Below are 18969 nucleotides of genomic sequence, written 5' to 3'. Positions count from 1 at the left end.
GCCCATAGAACTTCTCCAAAGTAACCCGTTTGAACTAGAACATATCTTTTTTTTAAAAACCCCATTCAATATTGATTCAAAAATAGCCAGTGACAGAGAATTCACCATGACCTTTGGTAAATTACCCTCCCTATTAAAAATTTACAGCCAGTCTGAATTTGTTTAGCTTCAACTTCCAACCACGGGATCTTGTTATACCTTTGTCTGCTACACTGAAGAGAGTTCTATTATCAAATTTCTGTTATCCATGTAAGTACTTATAGACTGTGATCAAGTCAATAATTAACCTTCACTTTGTTAAGCTAAGTAAAGAGAGCTCCTTTCGTCTTACAATAAGGCATATTTGATGAACATGTTCTCATGAGAGCAGGCCGTAAGTAGGGTCTGGGAAGATGGTTGGGGAGGGACTATAATTGTATTGAGTAACGCACCTCTATGATTTCTAGGACCCAATGATTTGTAGCAATCCACACCCCATGAAAATAAAATAAATGGCACTTAAATGGAGAGGATGTAAGAGGGAGATCCAACACAGGTTGTACACCATTCCCAGCTAAGGAGTCAAATCTCTTGTCTTATGATGATGAGGGCTGGTGAGAAGACATGGTGGTGAAGATGGATGGTTTCCTCCTCTGAAATTTCTGGCACTTCCTGTGTCTGCATGGTCTAACTGAAGGGATGTACATGCAAGTTGCCCCTTCAAGCTAAAGGATTTAAACGTCTCTCTGCCATCTTGAGGAATCCTGTCAGCAAATTTGGAGATGGTGTCCTGTGACAGGGAGCGGCCCTCTGCTCTGGTCTCCCTGAACAAATCGCTCTGACACCTCCAATTTGTAACCACCACTGTGTACTTTATTTGTGTTGTATCAATCACCAACCTCTTAATTAGAGTCCCACATAGCAGTTCTATTCACTGTGTCATACAATAAGCATAATTTTTTGCCAGAGACACTCCATGCAGTGATCTTCCTTTACCCTGGCCCTGCTGGCCTGCCCTTTCTCTCTCTCAGGCTGATCTAATAATTATCCCCTCTTTCCCTCAATCAGGTCTGATAGATCACACAGTGAGCAAGCTGAGACATTGAAAATTCCACAGGTGGTAAGAAGGAAGTGGGTGGTTGGGGCTACCTCCATCCTTTAAACACTCAGTTGGAGGCATGAGTAAACTCAGGGTGTAGAGTTGGCCCCTAACAGACACGATACACACCAACAGTGCAATATATGTGATAAATACTTGAAGAATTTGCTTGATCCTCTGAAATGAGATTTACATAAGCTAGACAAAAATATTCAAGGCTGCAAAGACAAATATATTAAAACATTTATTATGTATTTTTGCCCCTGATCATTTAAAGTAAGATATTACAGGAGATCTTAATACACAATTAATCAGACATGTCAAACATTCAGGAACATCTAATTAGCACAAGTTATTACATGGTAAAATGGAACTAAAGCACTGCATCTCGCACACCCTGAGAAGAAACAGCACTGGCCCCCTCCTACACACAAAGCCACCCCCTCTCAACCACTTAATTTGGTTTTCTTTGAGGAGTTGTGGGAGGTCCCGTGGCCTTACTTATGTTGAAAGTGCAGTTGCTCAAAATCTCCACATGATCATCAGGTCAAATGTCAGTTCACTCATGCCCTCCTGTGAACTTTGTGGCTGAGTGCAGTGCAGCAAAAGTTCTTGAGTTCTTCCCCTTCGCCATAAAATCTCACTGCAAAATTTTCATGGAAGGCAGCCTTTGTCAGCTTTTCCCTCTCGCCCTACCTCCAAACAATGTTGCCTCCATTCTATCACCACCTTCTAGCAGCAGTGCTGTGAAACTCTGCCCACTTCCAAGGGGTAGTATTTCCCATTGTCTTGAGGGGACCTTGTCCATAATTGGTTATGGACAAGGGACATATGGAAAGATTAAGTTAGTAATTGAAGCATCATTGGAATGTACATTACTTACTTAATCATACATACTGGCGGATAGTGGTCAATGACGTTATAATCTTCCTTTAAAAGCATTCTGTTTAATAATTTGGCTCAGATCTTTTGTACAGAACTAGCTCTGCATTGTAAGAGACCAACACAAAGGTTTGGTAATTCTTTTCCATTTGAGTTTGGATTATTTAAATCAAATTTCATTTCAAGTTATTATTAAATTACCCACAGCATATGGCCTTCAGAACTTACTGTCTAAATTAAGATGTGACATGACATAACAAATGACAGCAACACAGCAAATGAGAGTGACAAACAACGGGGTGAGGAGAAACAAGAGTAGCAGCAATAACATCACAGAGGTATTTAGTTTAAGGCACATGCACATCATGATGGTACAAGGTTTTTTTAAAAAATATTAAATTGACTCGCTTCATGAGGGCATTTGCTGAGTCTTCGATGTGAGCCCGAAAAATGGATTTGATTGCAGAGAGAATAGCGGCCCTTGCAGGGCATTCCAGGCATAGAGATTAGTGTTGGGGAAAGAAGCCCTGACGATGCCCATGAAAAAGTGGACAAATGGGGCACTGGCAGAATAGGAGGTCTGGCAGTTCTGTTCCGGCTGGCAGAATTCTACAATTTATGGGCCTTAGTTTGTATAAAAGTATTTTACAGTGGCTCATACAAATCATGCTTATGAACAAGTAAGTTTAACAAAATCTAACTTGATAGAATTAATGCAGCATTTAAACAGTGATATTATGTTAAAGTAAAAATATGCCAAGACAACGGTATCACAAAACAAAATGTCTGTGTGTGTAAAACTGAGGGGGGGGGGGGGTCACACTTTTCATAGCTTCAGCAGACGAAGCACAATGTGCCCCTAGGGGCTACTTGCATTCCTCCATTTCCCCCGCAGTAAATTCGTTGTGTGTCATACTGCATCCTCCTCTATTTCAGGGTCTCCCTACAACTCCTCCACCCCCTTCCTCATACCAGGGGCTCAGTGTGTGCCCCCATTGCTCCAGTCTATGTGTCCCCCCTGCATATCTCCCTCCCTGTGACAGGATACTCAGCAGGAATGGCTGAGCCAGCCCTCTGTCACTCCAACTCCAATTAAAGGAGGTAAATTGGGGTTGGCTGGGGGAAACCAGTGGCCAATTGGCAAAGGAGAAACAGCTGCCAGCCTGATTAGCCTGGGTCTATATACAGGCCCAGAGACAGACAGCGGGGGGAAGGGGGAGAGAGAGTGAGAGAAGGGGTGAGCCAGGGAAGGAGTGTGGTAGCTTTGCCCTTCTGGGTCCAGAGACTAAGGAGTCCTCAAGGCTAGAGCCCCCAAGCTGTACCTGGTGAGAAGGTGGTGGGGTGGCACTATGCAAATAAACAGCACTGGTGACTGCTGAGCCAGAAGGTCTTGGAGTCATTTTTGGAGTGGAGCAGAGGCAGGACCAAGGGGGGCCCTGCTATGCTCCCCATCACCATTCCCCACTCTCCAGGTCCTTGTTCCTCACCCCCAAGTATTTATGGTTTGCCCCTCCTGACTCCCCACCCCTGCTTTCTCCTCCCCCCATCTCCACTCTGGGCCCCTGCTTCCCTCACCACCACCACTCCCCATCCCTTACATTCTCTTGCAGATCCTGCTTCTCCCACAGCACCATTGACCCCTAGTCCTCTTTGGGTTCCTGCATCCTTCCCCCTCCATCTCCCTTTTCCCCGCTTCTGGGGCCCTGCTTCACCCATCATGACTGCCCCATCCCTCTGGTCCCTGCTGCATCCCCTCACCCTGGCCCCCTCCCTCTCTGGGTCCCGACTCTTCCCCCCCGCCCCACTTCCCTCCCTATATACAATCCTTGGAAAGCTCTCATTTCTGTTAGAGTCCAGGCTACAGTCTCCCCACTCAATAGGTTAAGCTGCTGCCTCTGTTATGTACAGGGGGCAGCAGAGATTCCTCTGCATGTGGCAACAGTCTGGGGCCCTAATTTTCCTCTGAATTGGGCTCTTCTGGTGTTCTGATTTCCACCAGAACTAAAAGAAGTGGGCCCACGGATGCCTAGAACATTCCATTATTTTTAAAATTGCTCAGATGTGGCGTGCCAAAGATATCACATTACAGACAAACACAGAGAAATGCCACTGAGTTGAGCGTTAGATCTTGCTCCACTCGGCAAATAAATGATTTGGAATATCTTTAATTTAACCAAATTGCCACTCTGCATATACAGCATGAATCCTGTTTTAATTTCTTTTTTAAAATGAAAAACTTTACAAGCCTAAGCCAACAAAAGCAAATTCAGTGATATGGGTCCTTAGCTAGGCTAACCAGTTCACTCAGCCACTGAATATAGCTGGTGCAGCAGCAGCACCACCCATAGGAGATGGTTCACAATTAGGAGGCATGGTCTCAAAAATTATCAAAGTGCTGGAGTAAATCTAACCTCCTGGGAGTCCCCATGAATATCTGCTGTCCCTCTTCAGGGCCCACAGGAGAACCAATCTCCCATTACTGCAGGTCTGCTGATTGCTCCCATTCAGGAGAGCAATTATTAAGGCACAAATCAAATGCAAGAGGTAGGGGAGATCTTCCCATTTCACTGCCTTCCTACTGCAGCCCCCTTCTTTCCTTGCTGTTTACCCCCATATGCTTCCTGTGGGACTGTTCAATCCTGCAAAACTTTCCAGGGGCTGAGGACTGGCTGGGTATGAAGTGTTGTAGATTTCTCTTTGCCACAGGGAGTTTGTGCCTTTCCATGGTGTTCCCCGCCTAAGAACATGTCCAGACTTCAAACATGCGGCTCCTGTTTGCAGCTGTTCAAACTACTATCAGGAAAGGGACTTGGAAAAACCATCTCTCCCCATTGTATCTCATCCTCAGATTATTTTAAAATTTCATTTAATAATATCTATCTCCCCTCTCATGCCCATAAAGAGATGTAGCAGGAGATGGCTGTGGAAGCACTCATGAGCAAATACTCACATGTACGAACACTCATTCCACAGACATTTTTGCGAGGAAAAAACAACTGTTTGCTAAATGAACACCAATAGCAAAATCAGAAGGGATACAAAACACTGCTCAAGCAAATTCACTTAAAAATATTAATCAATATTCACTGAAATTTTCTTTAGACATTTGTCCAGTTCCAACCACAATGGGGCACATTCATCTCTAGACAAAGACCCATCTTAGAGCCTTCATACCATTTAAGCCCTATTTGAGTACTTAAGTGGGTTTTCAGAGGTGCAAAAGCCTCGTGGTTTGCTGTCAGCACAGCGGTGAATATTACCCAATAATTTTTTAAAATCTGAATTTCACCCAAGTTTTTTTAAAATTTAAATTCCCATTCCCTGTATTGCATATTCCACAATGTAAATAGGATACAAACTTCCAAGAATCAAAAAAAAAAAAAAAAAAAAAAAAAAAATCATCACACCAAACTTTGTGTGTTCCAAAATTCACATCTTGTTCTAGTCTTCAGTCTTTCCCGCACTTGTATGTTTGGTACAGTTATCCATTTCAGGCACATCTTTTCCATTGCTCTTTTCTTTTCTAAAAGTCTTCATACACTTATCCAGTCTTTTTAGGAACAGGTCTACATCTTGCTTTTTCATTCCAATTGCTGAAGCAGCATTGAGGTAAGCACAGGGATAGTTATTTGTATGTGACATAAAGCCTTTGAAAGTGTAGTTATTCACTGTTTGCAAAGACCCAAGGGGAACCACCCTGAAAAAAACAATCACAATTCAATTAAAAATGCTCAGGGCTGTTTACAGGAAGCACAGTATTCTGAAATCATTTACAAGCATTTCTATGCATAACAACACGTGTAAATTATAAACAAGTTTGTATAAAAGTACCTGAAGTGAACCAATTATTAAAGAACATTACAATCAAGAACTATGAAAAAAAACAGCGTAGGTACAAACAGGACTGGGAATTTTGAACTTGATGAAACCCTGAACTTTTTGAAGATGGTATCTGTTGCGACCAATCTACACAAAGAGGACTATAATAGCAGGTCAAGTAACAGTTATCATCAGGCAAACCAAAAAACCCTCCACCCATCTTACTGCAGTACATACAGATTTACTGTAGTTCATCTGTGTAAGAAGTGGAATAATCCAAGCTAATGAGGCATGTCTTCTGATGTGAAAATACTCAGCTCTGCCAGAGAAAGTGACATTAACTATGTAGCAGCAGCTGGTTGACAGCAGCAATATTCAGATTAAAGAATTCTGCCAAAACAAGTTTTAGATCATCCTCTTCTTCTAAAAGGTTTAAATTGAAATCATTAAAAATTATTTGGCCTGCATTTCCCTTGCCATGTACTGTCTAGCAGTAAAATTTTTCCACCTACAGTGGCTGAAGTTAATTCTGGAAAGTAGGATTTTCTTTCACACTCCAAAAAGCAACTAACAACATTAGAGATTAGCAATGTGTTTCCCAGGTCTTCAGCACAAAGATGATTTTTTAAAATACAGCTGAAGCCAAGTTAAATATTCCTCTAAAATTACAACCCTCAGTTTTTGTCAAGTACAGTAACAGCTTCCACAACTAGTGAAAGATGCATTATTACCAATTTGTATCGTGGTATCACACCTAGAAGGCCCCAATTAGGGATCAGGACTACATTGTGCTAGGCACTACTGCCACACATAACAAAAAGACTATGAATAATTTGGGACAAGGACAATCTTAAGATTAGTGGCACCAGGTGCTAAAGCAAACAGACAGGGATAGTACAATGTAACATGGTAATCAGTGGTCATACCATAGCACACCAGTTGTCTAACCAGCATTCAGTGTTTTGCAGGCATCCTGACAGTGGCAAATTTTAAGGAGAGGTTTGCCAAACATTATGTAGTTAGTGGTTTAGCATATTTTTACAGGAAGCTCCTTGTGTACATATGGAGCAGTATGGGACGAAGCATGAGGACACTTTTGGGAAAGCTTAAGTAACGGACAGTGAAGGGCGACAGCAGCAGAATGAAGAATGCATCACTCTGACTCTTTATAACCAGCTTCAAATTTGTGCGAGAGATACATGTGTACACATTATACCTCAGTTAGTTTGTAAAGTCCTAAGAACCATCACAGCACAGCAAACTTCACTGAATATGAAAAATGTTTAAAATATCTCAGATGCTCACCTTGCTCCTGAAACTTGTCTTGTGAAAAGCATAGATCCAAGCTGAGTGACAGCCATGTCACTGTGTTTATCTAGGTTCTCTAGTGACATAGCTGAAGACATAAATAGCTGTGTTATCATAAGTGTAATAAAGCTCCTCTTTCATCAGAAAAGAACCATTGATAAGTTTTATCTAATAATGGTAACCTGGTTAAGTATTTGGCTTAGAATATAACTAAGATGAACATTCTTACTATTATTTTTAAGTCTTTTCAGTTTTCTACTAAATATATCCTTTCATTATCTTATTAGACTGTTTATACAGTTGAGATACTGCGTGGAGAGAGACATTCCAGTTTTCCAGGTTCAACAGAGTTATTGCTTACAATGAAAATCCCAGGTAAATAAAGGGACTCACTAGTAGTCTATTTTACAGAAATTCGGCGCCAAGCAGTTATGGTTGAAATAACTATAAAACAGTATAAAAATAAATAAATTGTAGTACTAAATGCTAACATGTCAGTCTTTTTACTCTCATGATCAAACTAAGCATATTTTGATCACAAGCAGTTAGGTATATAAATACAGGGCCTGAGTCACTAACTGCACTACTCCACTTTTAGGCTGCTATAATTCCATTGATTTCCATGGACTCGTATTGGCATAAGATTAATGGAATGGAAGGATGAACCATATGCAAGCTCATCTTGTGTATGCAAGCGTATTAAAAATACAGAAGATTTCAGAAGTGCTGGCTTAGTTCAAACCTGAACGGGAATTACCTAAGGAAATAGGATTGTGTGGTGTGTTCAACAGCCTCTCATTGTAGACTTCTGCTAGCTTCCTCAGCTGACTTGAAAGGTAGGAAAACATTTCCTGGAAAAAAGCAACAATTTTCAATTTTCTTTCTTTCTTTCTCTGTTGAATAGTTAATATCAATTTTGGAAAGTTGTCTGTCTCCAGAATATATCAAAGTACCTAAGTGGTCCCCATTTCATATGTATTAAGCATCAGCCATTTATTTGAGTCAATAGGTCAGACAGTGCCCTTGAGCTGCGCATGGAAGCCCCTTCTTTTGTAGATATCCCTCCATACAGAGAGGGGGTGCTCAGTTGCCTCCATACCATTGTCTTCGCCACCTGACCAGATGAAGCAGCTCCATGTGGGCCAGCACCTGTGCTCACGATTCCTATCAATCCCTTTTTGGCTCTGCGGAATTTATATAGAAAAGGTAATCCATCCATCCATCCTGGGAAGGAGCAGGGTGGCCTTGCTGTGATAGAGGCTGCATCTGCAAACATAGCAGACCACCTGTACTCCCACATCATCTCTGATCTAAACTGTTCACCACCATAGGGCAGCCACTGCCAGGGAACCAGGGAGTTAGAGAGGAGCTGACAAGGACAAAGCTGGTGCAGGGTTGCAGCCAGTCTGCTATGCTTTCGGGCAATAGCTTTACCATAGCTCAACAAACCCTGCCCTCCCAACAAGATGCTGTGGGGGAATCGCCACAAGGAAATCTTTGCAGAAATAGCCACACATAAAGCCCTTGTCTATAGTATTTATCAGGACAGGGGACAAACTGGTTCAGTGAAAAAGTTGAGATATCATTCCTTGGAGCATATTTTATATTTCTTGGTGAATACTATATTTTACATATATTTAGTGTCCTTCATCCTGAAGGAGCCCAAAACACTTCAAATGTACATAACATAGCGCACCACTGGAGTGGAGTATGGCAACCAACTGGTGCATAACTCTGAACGTCAACAAGACATGTTGAGGAGACTAGAGGGAAATTTTGTCCCACTACACCAGGACAAACCTCTACTCTTACAAAAGTCCCACGGCATCTTTCATATCCAAGTACAGCAGATAGGACTATAGCTGTGACACTCATGACATAAGAAGCTGAACCTTTGACGAAACATGATGATATCTTTGAGCACAAATTCTATCAATAAATACCCGCTTCAAAAAAAAAAATTAACCCTGCATGATGCCAAAGAAAACAGGAATTAGCATTCCTTTCATCCATCTTTTTTAACTTCCCAATACAACACTAAAAAAGCACACTTTGTTCCCATCAATATCTGAGAAGAAAATATTCTTGTTTTTTACCAGCTGAAACAGTTCTGTGATGAATCAGAATATTTCTACTGTTTAGCATCACAGATCTGGATACAAATGATGGTTAAATATTAACTGTTAATCAATCAGATCAATTTTTTTGCTTTTTGATTGATTTAAAGCAGGGCTTTGGAACAGAGCCCAGAGCTGGAGCGTGGAGCAGCTCTAGAGCAGGGGAGCTGCAGGTTTTTGCCTGGAGCTGGAGCAGAGCCGGAGCACAGCTCCAAAGCCCTGATTTAAAGGTAAATAGTTGGGGAGGTTTGGACCCACTTGTCTAAAGTGAGGAGAACACTGTTCTACCTTCATTGCAGGCCAAGTCATGCCAAACTGCTGCTTGCACTATTTTAATCTGGAACAGTCTTAGTGTAGAAAAAAAGTGCAGTTTGGCATCTGTCACTAGAGGCCTGCAACTGCCATCAGCTCCTAAAAGGATCCCTCTTTTTCTACACAAGAAGGACAATAGGTCAGCATCTGATCTGCCTTCACATTAAGCAAGAGAGCATTGATATGAGTATGAAAGTATTTTGTGCCATACACTATATTCTTCTCCACAGTCAACTATGCCATGCAGACAGTTCCCCTCCCTGTCCTCTTTCTGGGAAAAGTAGCTGGTCACCCTGCAGCTGCTGCTCAAGCTTTCTAAACATTATAGATGGGTATCAAAAGTTCAGATGTCATTTCATCAGACAGTTCCTTTATTGAAAAGGATGCCAAAAGCAGAGATGACTACGTGAATTGCCTACCTATCCTGAGTAATGCATATGCGACATCACGATATTAGGAAAAAAAAAACCCCACACATCACAGCTGCTTCAGGTCTTCACCAACCAAACAATTCAGTGTTAGTGATGCTCCCCTCACACCTCAGCGCAGAACAGATGGACAACAGTCAGAACAAACACCACTCTTCCTAACACTTCCTATGGCCTCTGAGTTGTCATTTTCAGCACTTCACATTGGTAGACATAGGGAGAGAGAGAAGGCAAAGAGGTTTTAAGTTTGGGTAGCCTATTCCTGGTCATTAGGTATCAGCTTGTTCTTCCTCCTGACTATAATAATTTTGTTCACCATTCACTTCAGTACAACTGCCCGCTTGCTACTTCTCCCCATCATTCTTTCTCATGGCCATTGCTTCGGCATCCTCATCAATTTTAGGACTTGACAAAGAACCCTCCTTTCTACACACAGCAGCATCAGCATCCTCCATGTGTGCATCATCATTCTACCTTCTGACATGTACCTCTCTGACTGGAACCAGTTAGATCTGGTGAATTAAAGATACCATTGTAGGTAGCACCTCAGAGATTTTACAGAACCAACTGGGTTGGGGGGCAGTTCTGAGAAATGTGTATACCTCGTTTTCCTGGGCCACTGCGATGAACTGAATTGTAGCCTCCATCTTAGAGAAATCAAGTGAAAATGGCTCCTGAGCTGACCCTCTTAATCACATGGGATGGATTCACTCAAACACAGAGAAATAGTGTCATGCCACCTAACAAAATTAATCAAACTAACTTTAAGTTCACTGACAACAGCATGAAGCTTTTGAGATGTCTAGTTAGAGAAAAAAAACTTGCAAGAGGCTTCTATGAGCAGTGAGGAGGACTACTAGAAACTTGTGGCAAATCATTACTGCTTTGCAGTGGCAATTTGAAACCAAACCCAATACTTCTATGGTTTGAGTACAACAGTTTGCAGTTGGCTTAATTTACAGTATCCTCTTAGAAGCTTAAAAGTAACATTTGTTCCCATATCCAGGCACATTTTTCTTGCTCCTCGTGGAAGACAAACACCATATTCATTTGTTATTCACTTTCTTGTCACAATAAGTTATACTCCTGGGGGAATTCTGTGCCACAGCGTGTGCGCAGAATTCATATCCCCACAGATTTCTTTGCTTCCCTTCAGAAAAATGACTTCCTGATTGGGAAGCTGCAAGTGTGGTCACACACCCTTCCCCAGCAGAGCAGGCACATTGTTTCAGGCACCCAGAGCAGCTGGCAGAGAGGTAAATCACAGAAGGGGGTGGGGATGAAGATGCTCCAGCCAGTGGCTTCTACCCTGTGCCGGGCCCAGCTGCTAGTCCTGGCTGGACTGGGGGAGGACTGGACTTCCTCTTCCCCTGCAAGGAGCAGCTGCAGACAAGTCAGACCCCAGAAACCTTTCCCGGCTGCAGGAAGCTCTGCCCCCTCCCGCTTCCTGCCCCATCACTCCTCAGCTGCGGAGGGAGGGGTCACTGTGGGGGAGCTGCCCGCCACCCATGCATCTGGACCCCTCCATACCCAGACCCCACATCGAGCCTCACTCCCCCAACACCCAGAACCTCCCTACAGAGCTCCCTGCACCCGAACCCCCCCACTGAGCCTCACCCCCTGCATCGACCTCTTGCTGAACCCCCGCACTCGAACCCCCACCCCAGTAAGTCCCACCCCCCTCCGCACGTGGACCACCCCTCGCTGAGCCCTCCAAACTCCAACTCCCATCCCACCAAGCCCCACTCTCTCCCAGCACCCAGACCTCCCTGCTGAGCCTCACACACCTGACACCCTCCTCCCCCCCACCCTCAGCTGAGTGCCATCCCCTCATACCCAGACACACACTCCCAGCTGAGCCCCAACCACCTTCACTGGACCCCTCTGCAGAGTCCCATTAGCCCTGCACCCAGAACCCCCAACGAGCCCCTGTGACTCCAGATCCCCCACATACACACTGACTGTCCCACACAGAACCCTCTCACCCCACACCTGGATTCCCCCACACTACGTCGCTCCACACTTGGATCCTGCTGGGTTGAACCTGCTTGTCCCACACCTGGTGCACCTGGCGTAGAGGGGCAGGGCCTGTAGTGTTTCTGGGGCAGGCCTGGTCCTTGCACTGTGTCAGGTAAGGTGCAGCCTCACTGCCGAGTCTGTGTCCTAGGAGGGGTCCAGGGTGACTCCGACCTCTGTGTAGCCAGTGCCCTGTGCTCCCTACTGCCATGCTGGAGCCTCCACATTTATTGACAAATAAAATTTGCAAAATTTTAAAACACTGTGCATAATTTTTAATTTTTTGGTGCAGAATTCCCTCAGGAGTAAATAAGCATCACTAATGTGCTCATCTATTATATCAGTATCATTTTTGTAATCTGATTTGTTCATTATTTTGTGCTCCCTCTATTGGCTATTTACTTCTGCAGCAACGGAGGATAACACTGCAAGGGAGTGTATTTACAATGGCTGTTCTCAGAATACATTTATTGAGGAGAATGGTGATGAGAGAAAGTTAGAGATGAGAACAGTAAGATATTCCCCAACAATTTAACACTCTAAGCGTGTCTCATTTGAGGACTTCCCTATAGTGTAGTACATTTGACAATGTCCCTTTAATAAAATAACTTCCGATTTGTATAATTGGGTTCTTAACTTAGCTACTTATAGCAGTACATTTTCCTCATTTATGATTAGATATCTAAACCACTCAGTTAGCCCAGAATTGTTACTTGCCTGTGGAGAGACTGGATGAATCAGGGAAGAATGAAGAAGTAGGAGAGGAAACCTAGGTATATGCATTTTCATCAAACTGACTGAAAACCTCTGTATACAAATTTAAATCTTTTCCTGTTTTTGTAAAATAGCATGCTTTGCATTTTAGAATTTTTATTTTCCATTTAACAACATCTAGATCTTCTATAAATAAATAGTTAGCTAAGCAGTTCACTGTACAATAAATTAATGACTTTTCAGATTTGGCAATATTTTGGGGGGTCAAGTCTATAGTTGACCTCTATTATAAAATCATTTTCTGCTGCATGGAAAATTTATAAGCACCCCAAGCAAATATATACAATGAGCTCTTAAAAGAAATGTAGGTAAATACAATTGATTTTTTATGTGGTAGGTAGGCACTATAACTCAGTTTTTAAAAGACTTATCATACTAAAAGGTGTATTGAATTACTTACACAGTAAATGTCAGCTAAATTGCTAGGGGGAAGAGTGAATGAAAATGTGAAACAACTGTACCACAAAAACTAGCTAGCTATTGAGGTAAATGCTGTTATATGAAGATATATTGCACTTCTGGCATTCTAGCTTGATTTCTAACCCCCTAAAACAATCACATCTAACGGAAAACTGAAAATTCAGTTAATCCCAGAGGCAGCATATATCAAAAGTGCCAAATGACATGGTCAGGTTAGATATAATCGCAAGCTTCACAGAAGTATACATAAAACTATCAAGAAACTTTTGAAGAAGTGAGGAAAAAAATCAGTGTTGTTTCTGGAGCCAATTTTGGTAACCTGGATACAAAGGGACAGTTCCTCATCTGCTGTTAATTAGCACAGCTTCATTGAAATCAGTCTAGCCTGAGGTTTCATATTAGACCGACCATGAAATGTGAGGTAGTAACACAAAAATCCAGTCTATGAATATCACGAGAGAGTCTTTAGAAATGGGATTTATGGTTTCTAGGTTTACCCGTTAATAAAGCCATCTACTACAACATGTACCGTTCAGTGCAGATATACATATTGCATAATACACACATACCCATTTTTGGACAGGAAAATTATTTTATTGGACATTAATAATTTTGGAATCTTTACATTTTAATGCAGAATCTTTATCTGGAGATATGTTCTCACAAATAGTTGAATCATACTATATATTTATATTGCAGAATTCTTCTAGTTTTGAGAAGCTAAACTAGACTTAAAGGGCTTTCCATCTCTTAGGAGATGGTGGGTTTAAAAAATATTATTTGCCTTGGATTATGGTAATACCTAGAGGCTGCACCATGCTAGGCCCTGCACTCATACAACACATATGGAAGCTGTTCCATGCTCTTAATCATTTTTGTTGTCCTTTTCTGAACTTTTTCCAAGTCCAATACATCTTTTCTGGGATGGAGCAACCACATCTGCCTGCAGTATTCAAGATGTGAGTGTACCATGGATTTATACAGAGGCAATATGATATCTTCTGTCTTATTATCCATCCCTTTCTTAATGATTCGCAACATTCTGTTCACTTTTTTGACTGCTGCTGCATATTGAGTGGATGTTTTCAGAGAACTATCCACAATGACTCCAAGATCTCTTTCTTGAGTGGTAACAGCTAATTTAGATACCATCCTTTTATATGTATAGTTGGGATTATGTTTTCCAGTGTGCATTACTTTGCATTTATCAACATTGAATTTCATCTGCCATTTTGTTGCCCAATCACCCAGTTTTGAGAGATCCTTTTGTAGCTCTTTGCAGTCTGCTTGGGACTTAAATATCTTGAGTAGTTTTGTATCATCTGCAAATTTTGCCACCTCACTATTTACCTCTTTTTCCATTTATGAATATGTTAAATAGGACTGGTCCCAGTACAGACCCCTGGGGGATACCACTATTTACCTCTCTCCATTCTGAAAACTGACCATTTATTCCTACCCTTTGTTTCTGATCTTTTAACCAGTTAATCCATAAGAGAACCTTCCCTCTTATCCCGTGACTGCTTACTTTGCTTAAGAGCCTTTGGCGAGGGACCTTGTCAAAGGCTTTCTGAAAATCTGAATACACTATATCCACTGGATCCCCTTGTCCACATGCTTGTTGACCCCCTCAAAGAATTCTAGATTGATGAGGCATGATTTCACTATACAAAAACAATGTTGATTATTCCCAAACAAATTATGTTCATCTATGTGTCTGACACTTTCGTTCTTTACTATAGTTTCAACCAGTTTGTCCGGTACTGAAGTCAGGCTTACTAGCCTGTAATTGCCGGGGTCTCCTCTGGAGCCCTTTTTAAAAATTGGCATCACGTTAGCTATCCTCTAGTCATTTGGCACAGAAGCTCATTTGAATGATAGGTTACAGATAGTTTGTAGTCCTGCAATTTCACATTTGAGCTCCTTCAGAACTCTTAGTGAATACCATCGGGTTCTGGTGACTTATTACTGTTTAGTTTATCAATTTGTTCCAAAACGTCCTCTTAATGACACCTCAATCTGGGACAGTTCCTCAAATTTGTCACCTAAAAAGAACTGCTCAGGTTTGGGAATCTCCCTCACATCCTCAACTGTGAAGACCGATTCAAAGAATTCATTTAGTTTCTCTGCAGTGGCCTTATCATCCTTGAGTGCTCCTTTATTATCTCAACCGTCCAGTGGTCGGTTAGAAGGCTTCCTGCGTCTGATGTACTTTAAAAAAATTTTGCTATTACTTTTTGAGTCTTTGGCTAGCTGTTCTTCAAATTCTTTTTTGGCCTTCCTAATTATATTTTTACACTTCATTTGCCAGAGTTTATGCTCCTTTCTATTTTCCTCATTAGGATTTAACTTCCACTTTTTAAAGGATGTCTTTTTGCCTCTCACTGCTTCTTTTACTTGGTTGTTTAGCCACAGTGGCTCTTTTTTGGTTCTCTTTTTATGTTTTTTAATTTGGGGTACACATTTAAATTGAGGGATTTTACTTTTGGTTCGGTACCTTTTAATTTCTGTTTAACTAAACTCCTCATTTTTGTGTAGTTACCCTTTCTGAAACTAAATGTTACAGTGTTGGGTCACTGTGGTGTTTTCCCCGCTCCAGGGATGTTAAATTTAATTATATTATGGTCACTATTACCAAGCAGTCCAGCTATATTCACCTCTTGGACCTGATCCTATGCTCCACTTAGGACTAAATCAAAAATTGCACCTCCTCTTGTGGGTTCCAGGACTAGCTGCTCCAAGAAGCAGTCATTTAAGCTGTCAAGCAACTTTATCTCTGCATCCCTTCCAGAGGTGATATGTACCCAGGCAATATGGGGATAGTTGAAATGCCCCATTATTACTGAGTTTTTTATTTTAATAGCCCTTCTAATCTCCCTGACAGTCACTATCAACATCCTGGTCTGGTAGTCTGTAATATATCCCTACTGCTATATTCTTATTATTCAAGCATGGAATTACTATCACAGAGATTCTATGGTACAGTTTGGTTCATTTAAGATTTTTACTTCATTTGATTCTATGCATTCTTTCACATATAGTGCCAATCCCCCACGAGCACGATCCATTCTGTCCTTCCAATATATTTTGTACCCTGGTGTTACTGCATCCCATTGATTATCCTCATTCCACCAAGTTTCTGTGATGCCTATTATATCTATATCCTCATTTAATATGAGGCACTCTAGTTCACCCATCTTATTATTTAGACTTCTAGAATTGATATATAAGCACTTTAAAAACTCATAACTTTTTAAGCTGCTGGCCATTACATGATGTAATTGAATGGGACTCTTTTTCATTTGACAGATCCTCCCCTAAGGGATGTCTGAACCATGTGCTCCTCCGCACCTGTCAGCTTTCCCCCAGCCCTTAGTTTAAAAAATGCTCTACAACTTTTTTAATTTTAAGTGGCAGCAATCTGATTCTATTTTGGTTTAGGTGGAGCCCATCCTTCCTGTATAGGTTCCCCCTTTTCCAAAAATTTCCCCAATTCCTAATAAATCTAAACCCCTCCTACCTATACCATCGTCTCATCCACACATTGAGACCCTGCAGTTCTGCCTCTCTAACTGGCCCTGCGTGTGGAACTGGAAGCATTTCGGAGAATGCCACCATGAAGGTCCTGGACTTCAATCTCTTACCTAGCAGCCTAAATTTGGCCTCCAGGACCTCTCTCCTATCCTTCCCTATGTCATTGGTACCTACATGTACCACAGCCACCAACTCCTCCCCAGCGCTACACATGAGCCTATCTAGAGGTCTCGAGAGATCAGCAACCTTCACACCAGGCAGGCAAGTCACCATGCGGTTCTCCCGCCCATCGCAAACCCAGCTATAGACATTTCTAATGATTGAATTGCCCATTACTAATACTTGTCTCTTCCTAATAATTGGCATTCCCTCCCTCAGAGAGGTATCCTCAGTGCGAGAGGATACCACATCATCACCTGGAAGGAGGCTCCCAACTATGGTATCATTTCCTTCTGCAAGATCTTCAGTTCTGGAGGGGTGGGAGCGATCATGGCTTTAAGCCATCTTTGCGCCTTCTTGATCCTGGGTGAGAGATGGAGACATCCCTGACATAACATAGAAAGCCCTTTGGGCCTGACTAAGGCCTGGTCTACACTGAAAAATTAGACAGACCTAGCTATATCACTCCAAGCAGTGAAAAATGCTTCACGCTGTGCGACCCAGTTATTGTATACAGACACTGTAGATGCAGCTTGGTCGATGGATTAACTACATCAATGGAAAAACCCTTTCCGTTGATGTAGGACGCATCTATATTATGACAGCACAGCTGCAGCACTAGACACACCCTCAGTTATGGCAGCCTCCTGGGACTGCCCTGTGAGCTGCAGCACTGCCCAGAATTTCCATAGTTATATGCATGCTGTGACCCTTCCCCCAATACACCTCTCCTGACCAGAGCTCCATCCCACTCCTATTTCAGGATTTGCAAAGTGCTCCTCAGAGGATAGCCTTACAGCTATCTTCTGCAGTGCCTCCCTGGCCAGATATAGAGATTTCAGAGCCCTGTCCCTTTTACCTGGCTTAATGAGGATGGGATAGTATGAGACTCTCACCCTAAGAAATTAAGCTAAGGTATGTGGGTTTGATTTTTTTGTGACATTTGAACTATTTTAGGTTCAGAATTAATCCTTAGCACCTGGCATCTTCAAAGCAGTTTACAAACCCATTAATCTCAAAACCCCTGTCAATATCATCCCTATTTTTCACATAAAAAAGCTAGAACAGAGAGGTTATTGTATCTGATTTTCAGAGTGGCTAAGCACCCACAGCTCCAATGTAAGTAAATGGGAAATGCAGGAGCTCAGCACCTTTGAAATCAGTCTCTAGGGATATGTCTAAATTAAAATGATGCTGTGCCACAGCAGCACTTCAGTGTAGATATTACCAATAGAGTACATGACGGAGGTAAACCACCTCCCCAGAGGGGGCAGTTAGGTTCCATTGTGCTAGCACTGTCTACACTGGGGATAGGCTGGAATAGTATGCCTCTCAGGGTATGGATTTTTCACACCCCTAAGGGATGTAGCTCTACCAATATAAATTCTTAGTGCAGACCAGGCCTACATGACTTGCCCCGGGCCTTATAACAAGTAAGTGACATAGAAATTTAGAATTAGAAGTTCCTGTCTTCCAGCCCATACTAAATCTACTAACACACACTATAGTTCCAGAGAGAGCCCCTTCAATATACTTGTTTCAAGAAACCTTTGGACAACATACTGTAAAGAACTTAAATGCTTAAAACAATTATATCGTCTGTATTTGATTACAAATACAAGATTAGACATTCTTTAGTCTTAAGAATCCACAAGAAAAACACAAAGTAGAAGGATTTGAAAAGAGTAATTAAAAATGAAAACCCCTCTGCAACCATTGAGAACTACAGCTTGCTAAAACGCAGAGTCCAACTTCTGAAATGACACAGAGCTTAAGCTGAAATCTCATTTGTTCCGAACACTGGTATATAATTAATGTCAGTTTTAAAAATGGAAACTGGATTACAAATGGAGGGTTAAATGCTCCAAAATGGTTGCTTAAAAATGCAAGAAAACAAACCAAAAACCCCCAACCCTCCACCACTCAGGTAAGATGACGACACATTGTTGAACGGGATCCTCATGTTCTAAACTTAATTGTTTTTGTTTTCAACGATGTAAATCCCACCATGCACACTGTTCTGTGTCTGCATGACCTTTACATCCATGCATCTCTAATACAGACTCTGGACATGTATACTGCTTTTGACCATTTACTCATGCCATGTGCTTGCATAACTGCA

The 18969-nt window shown here is 41.9% G+C and overlaps 1 protein-coding gene across 1 annotated transcript in view; it reads right to left on the bottom strand.

The window, feature by feature from the left end:
* Positions 1-3775: 3775 nt before the first annotated feature.
* Positions 3776-18969, bottom strand: part of SEPSECS (Sep (O-phosphoserine) tRNA:Sec (selenocysteine) tRNA synthase) — a 41783-nt gene continuing 26589 nt past the window's right edge. Inside the window, exons 9-11 of the mRNA XM_074950132.1 lie at positions 7845-7938; positions 7085-7175; positions 3776-5657 (exon numbers count right to left, since the gene is read on the bottom strand). Coding sequence (XP_074806233.1) covers positions 5402-5657; positions 7085-7175; positions 7845-7938 — 441 coding nt within the window. The 3' untranslated portion in view covers positions 3776-5401. The remainder of the gene's footprint in view (positions 5658-7084; positions 7176-7844; positions 7939-18969) is intronic.

This window comes from Natator depressus, chromosome 4 (assembly GCF_965152275.1).
Source record: "Natator depressus isolate rNatDep1 chromosome 4, rNatDep2.hap1, whole genome shotgun sequence".
NCBI lineage: Eukaryota > Metazoa > Chordata > Testudines > Cheloniidae > Natator > Natator depressus.
Note: the sequence above shows the minus strand (reverse complement) of the source record. Positions and strands in the feature narration are given on the sequence as shown.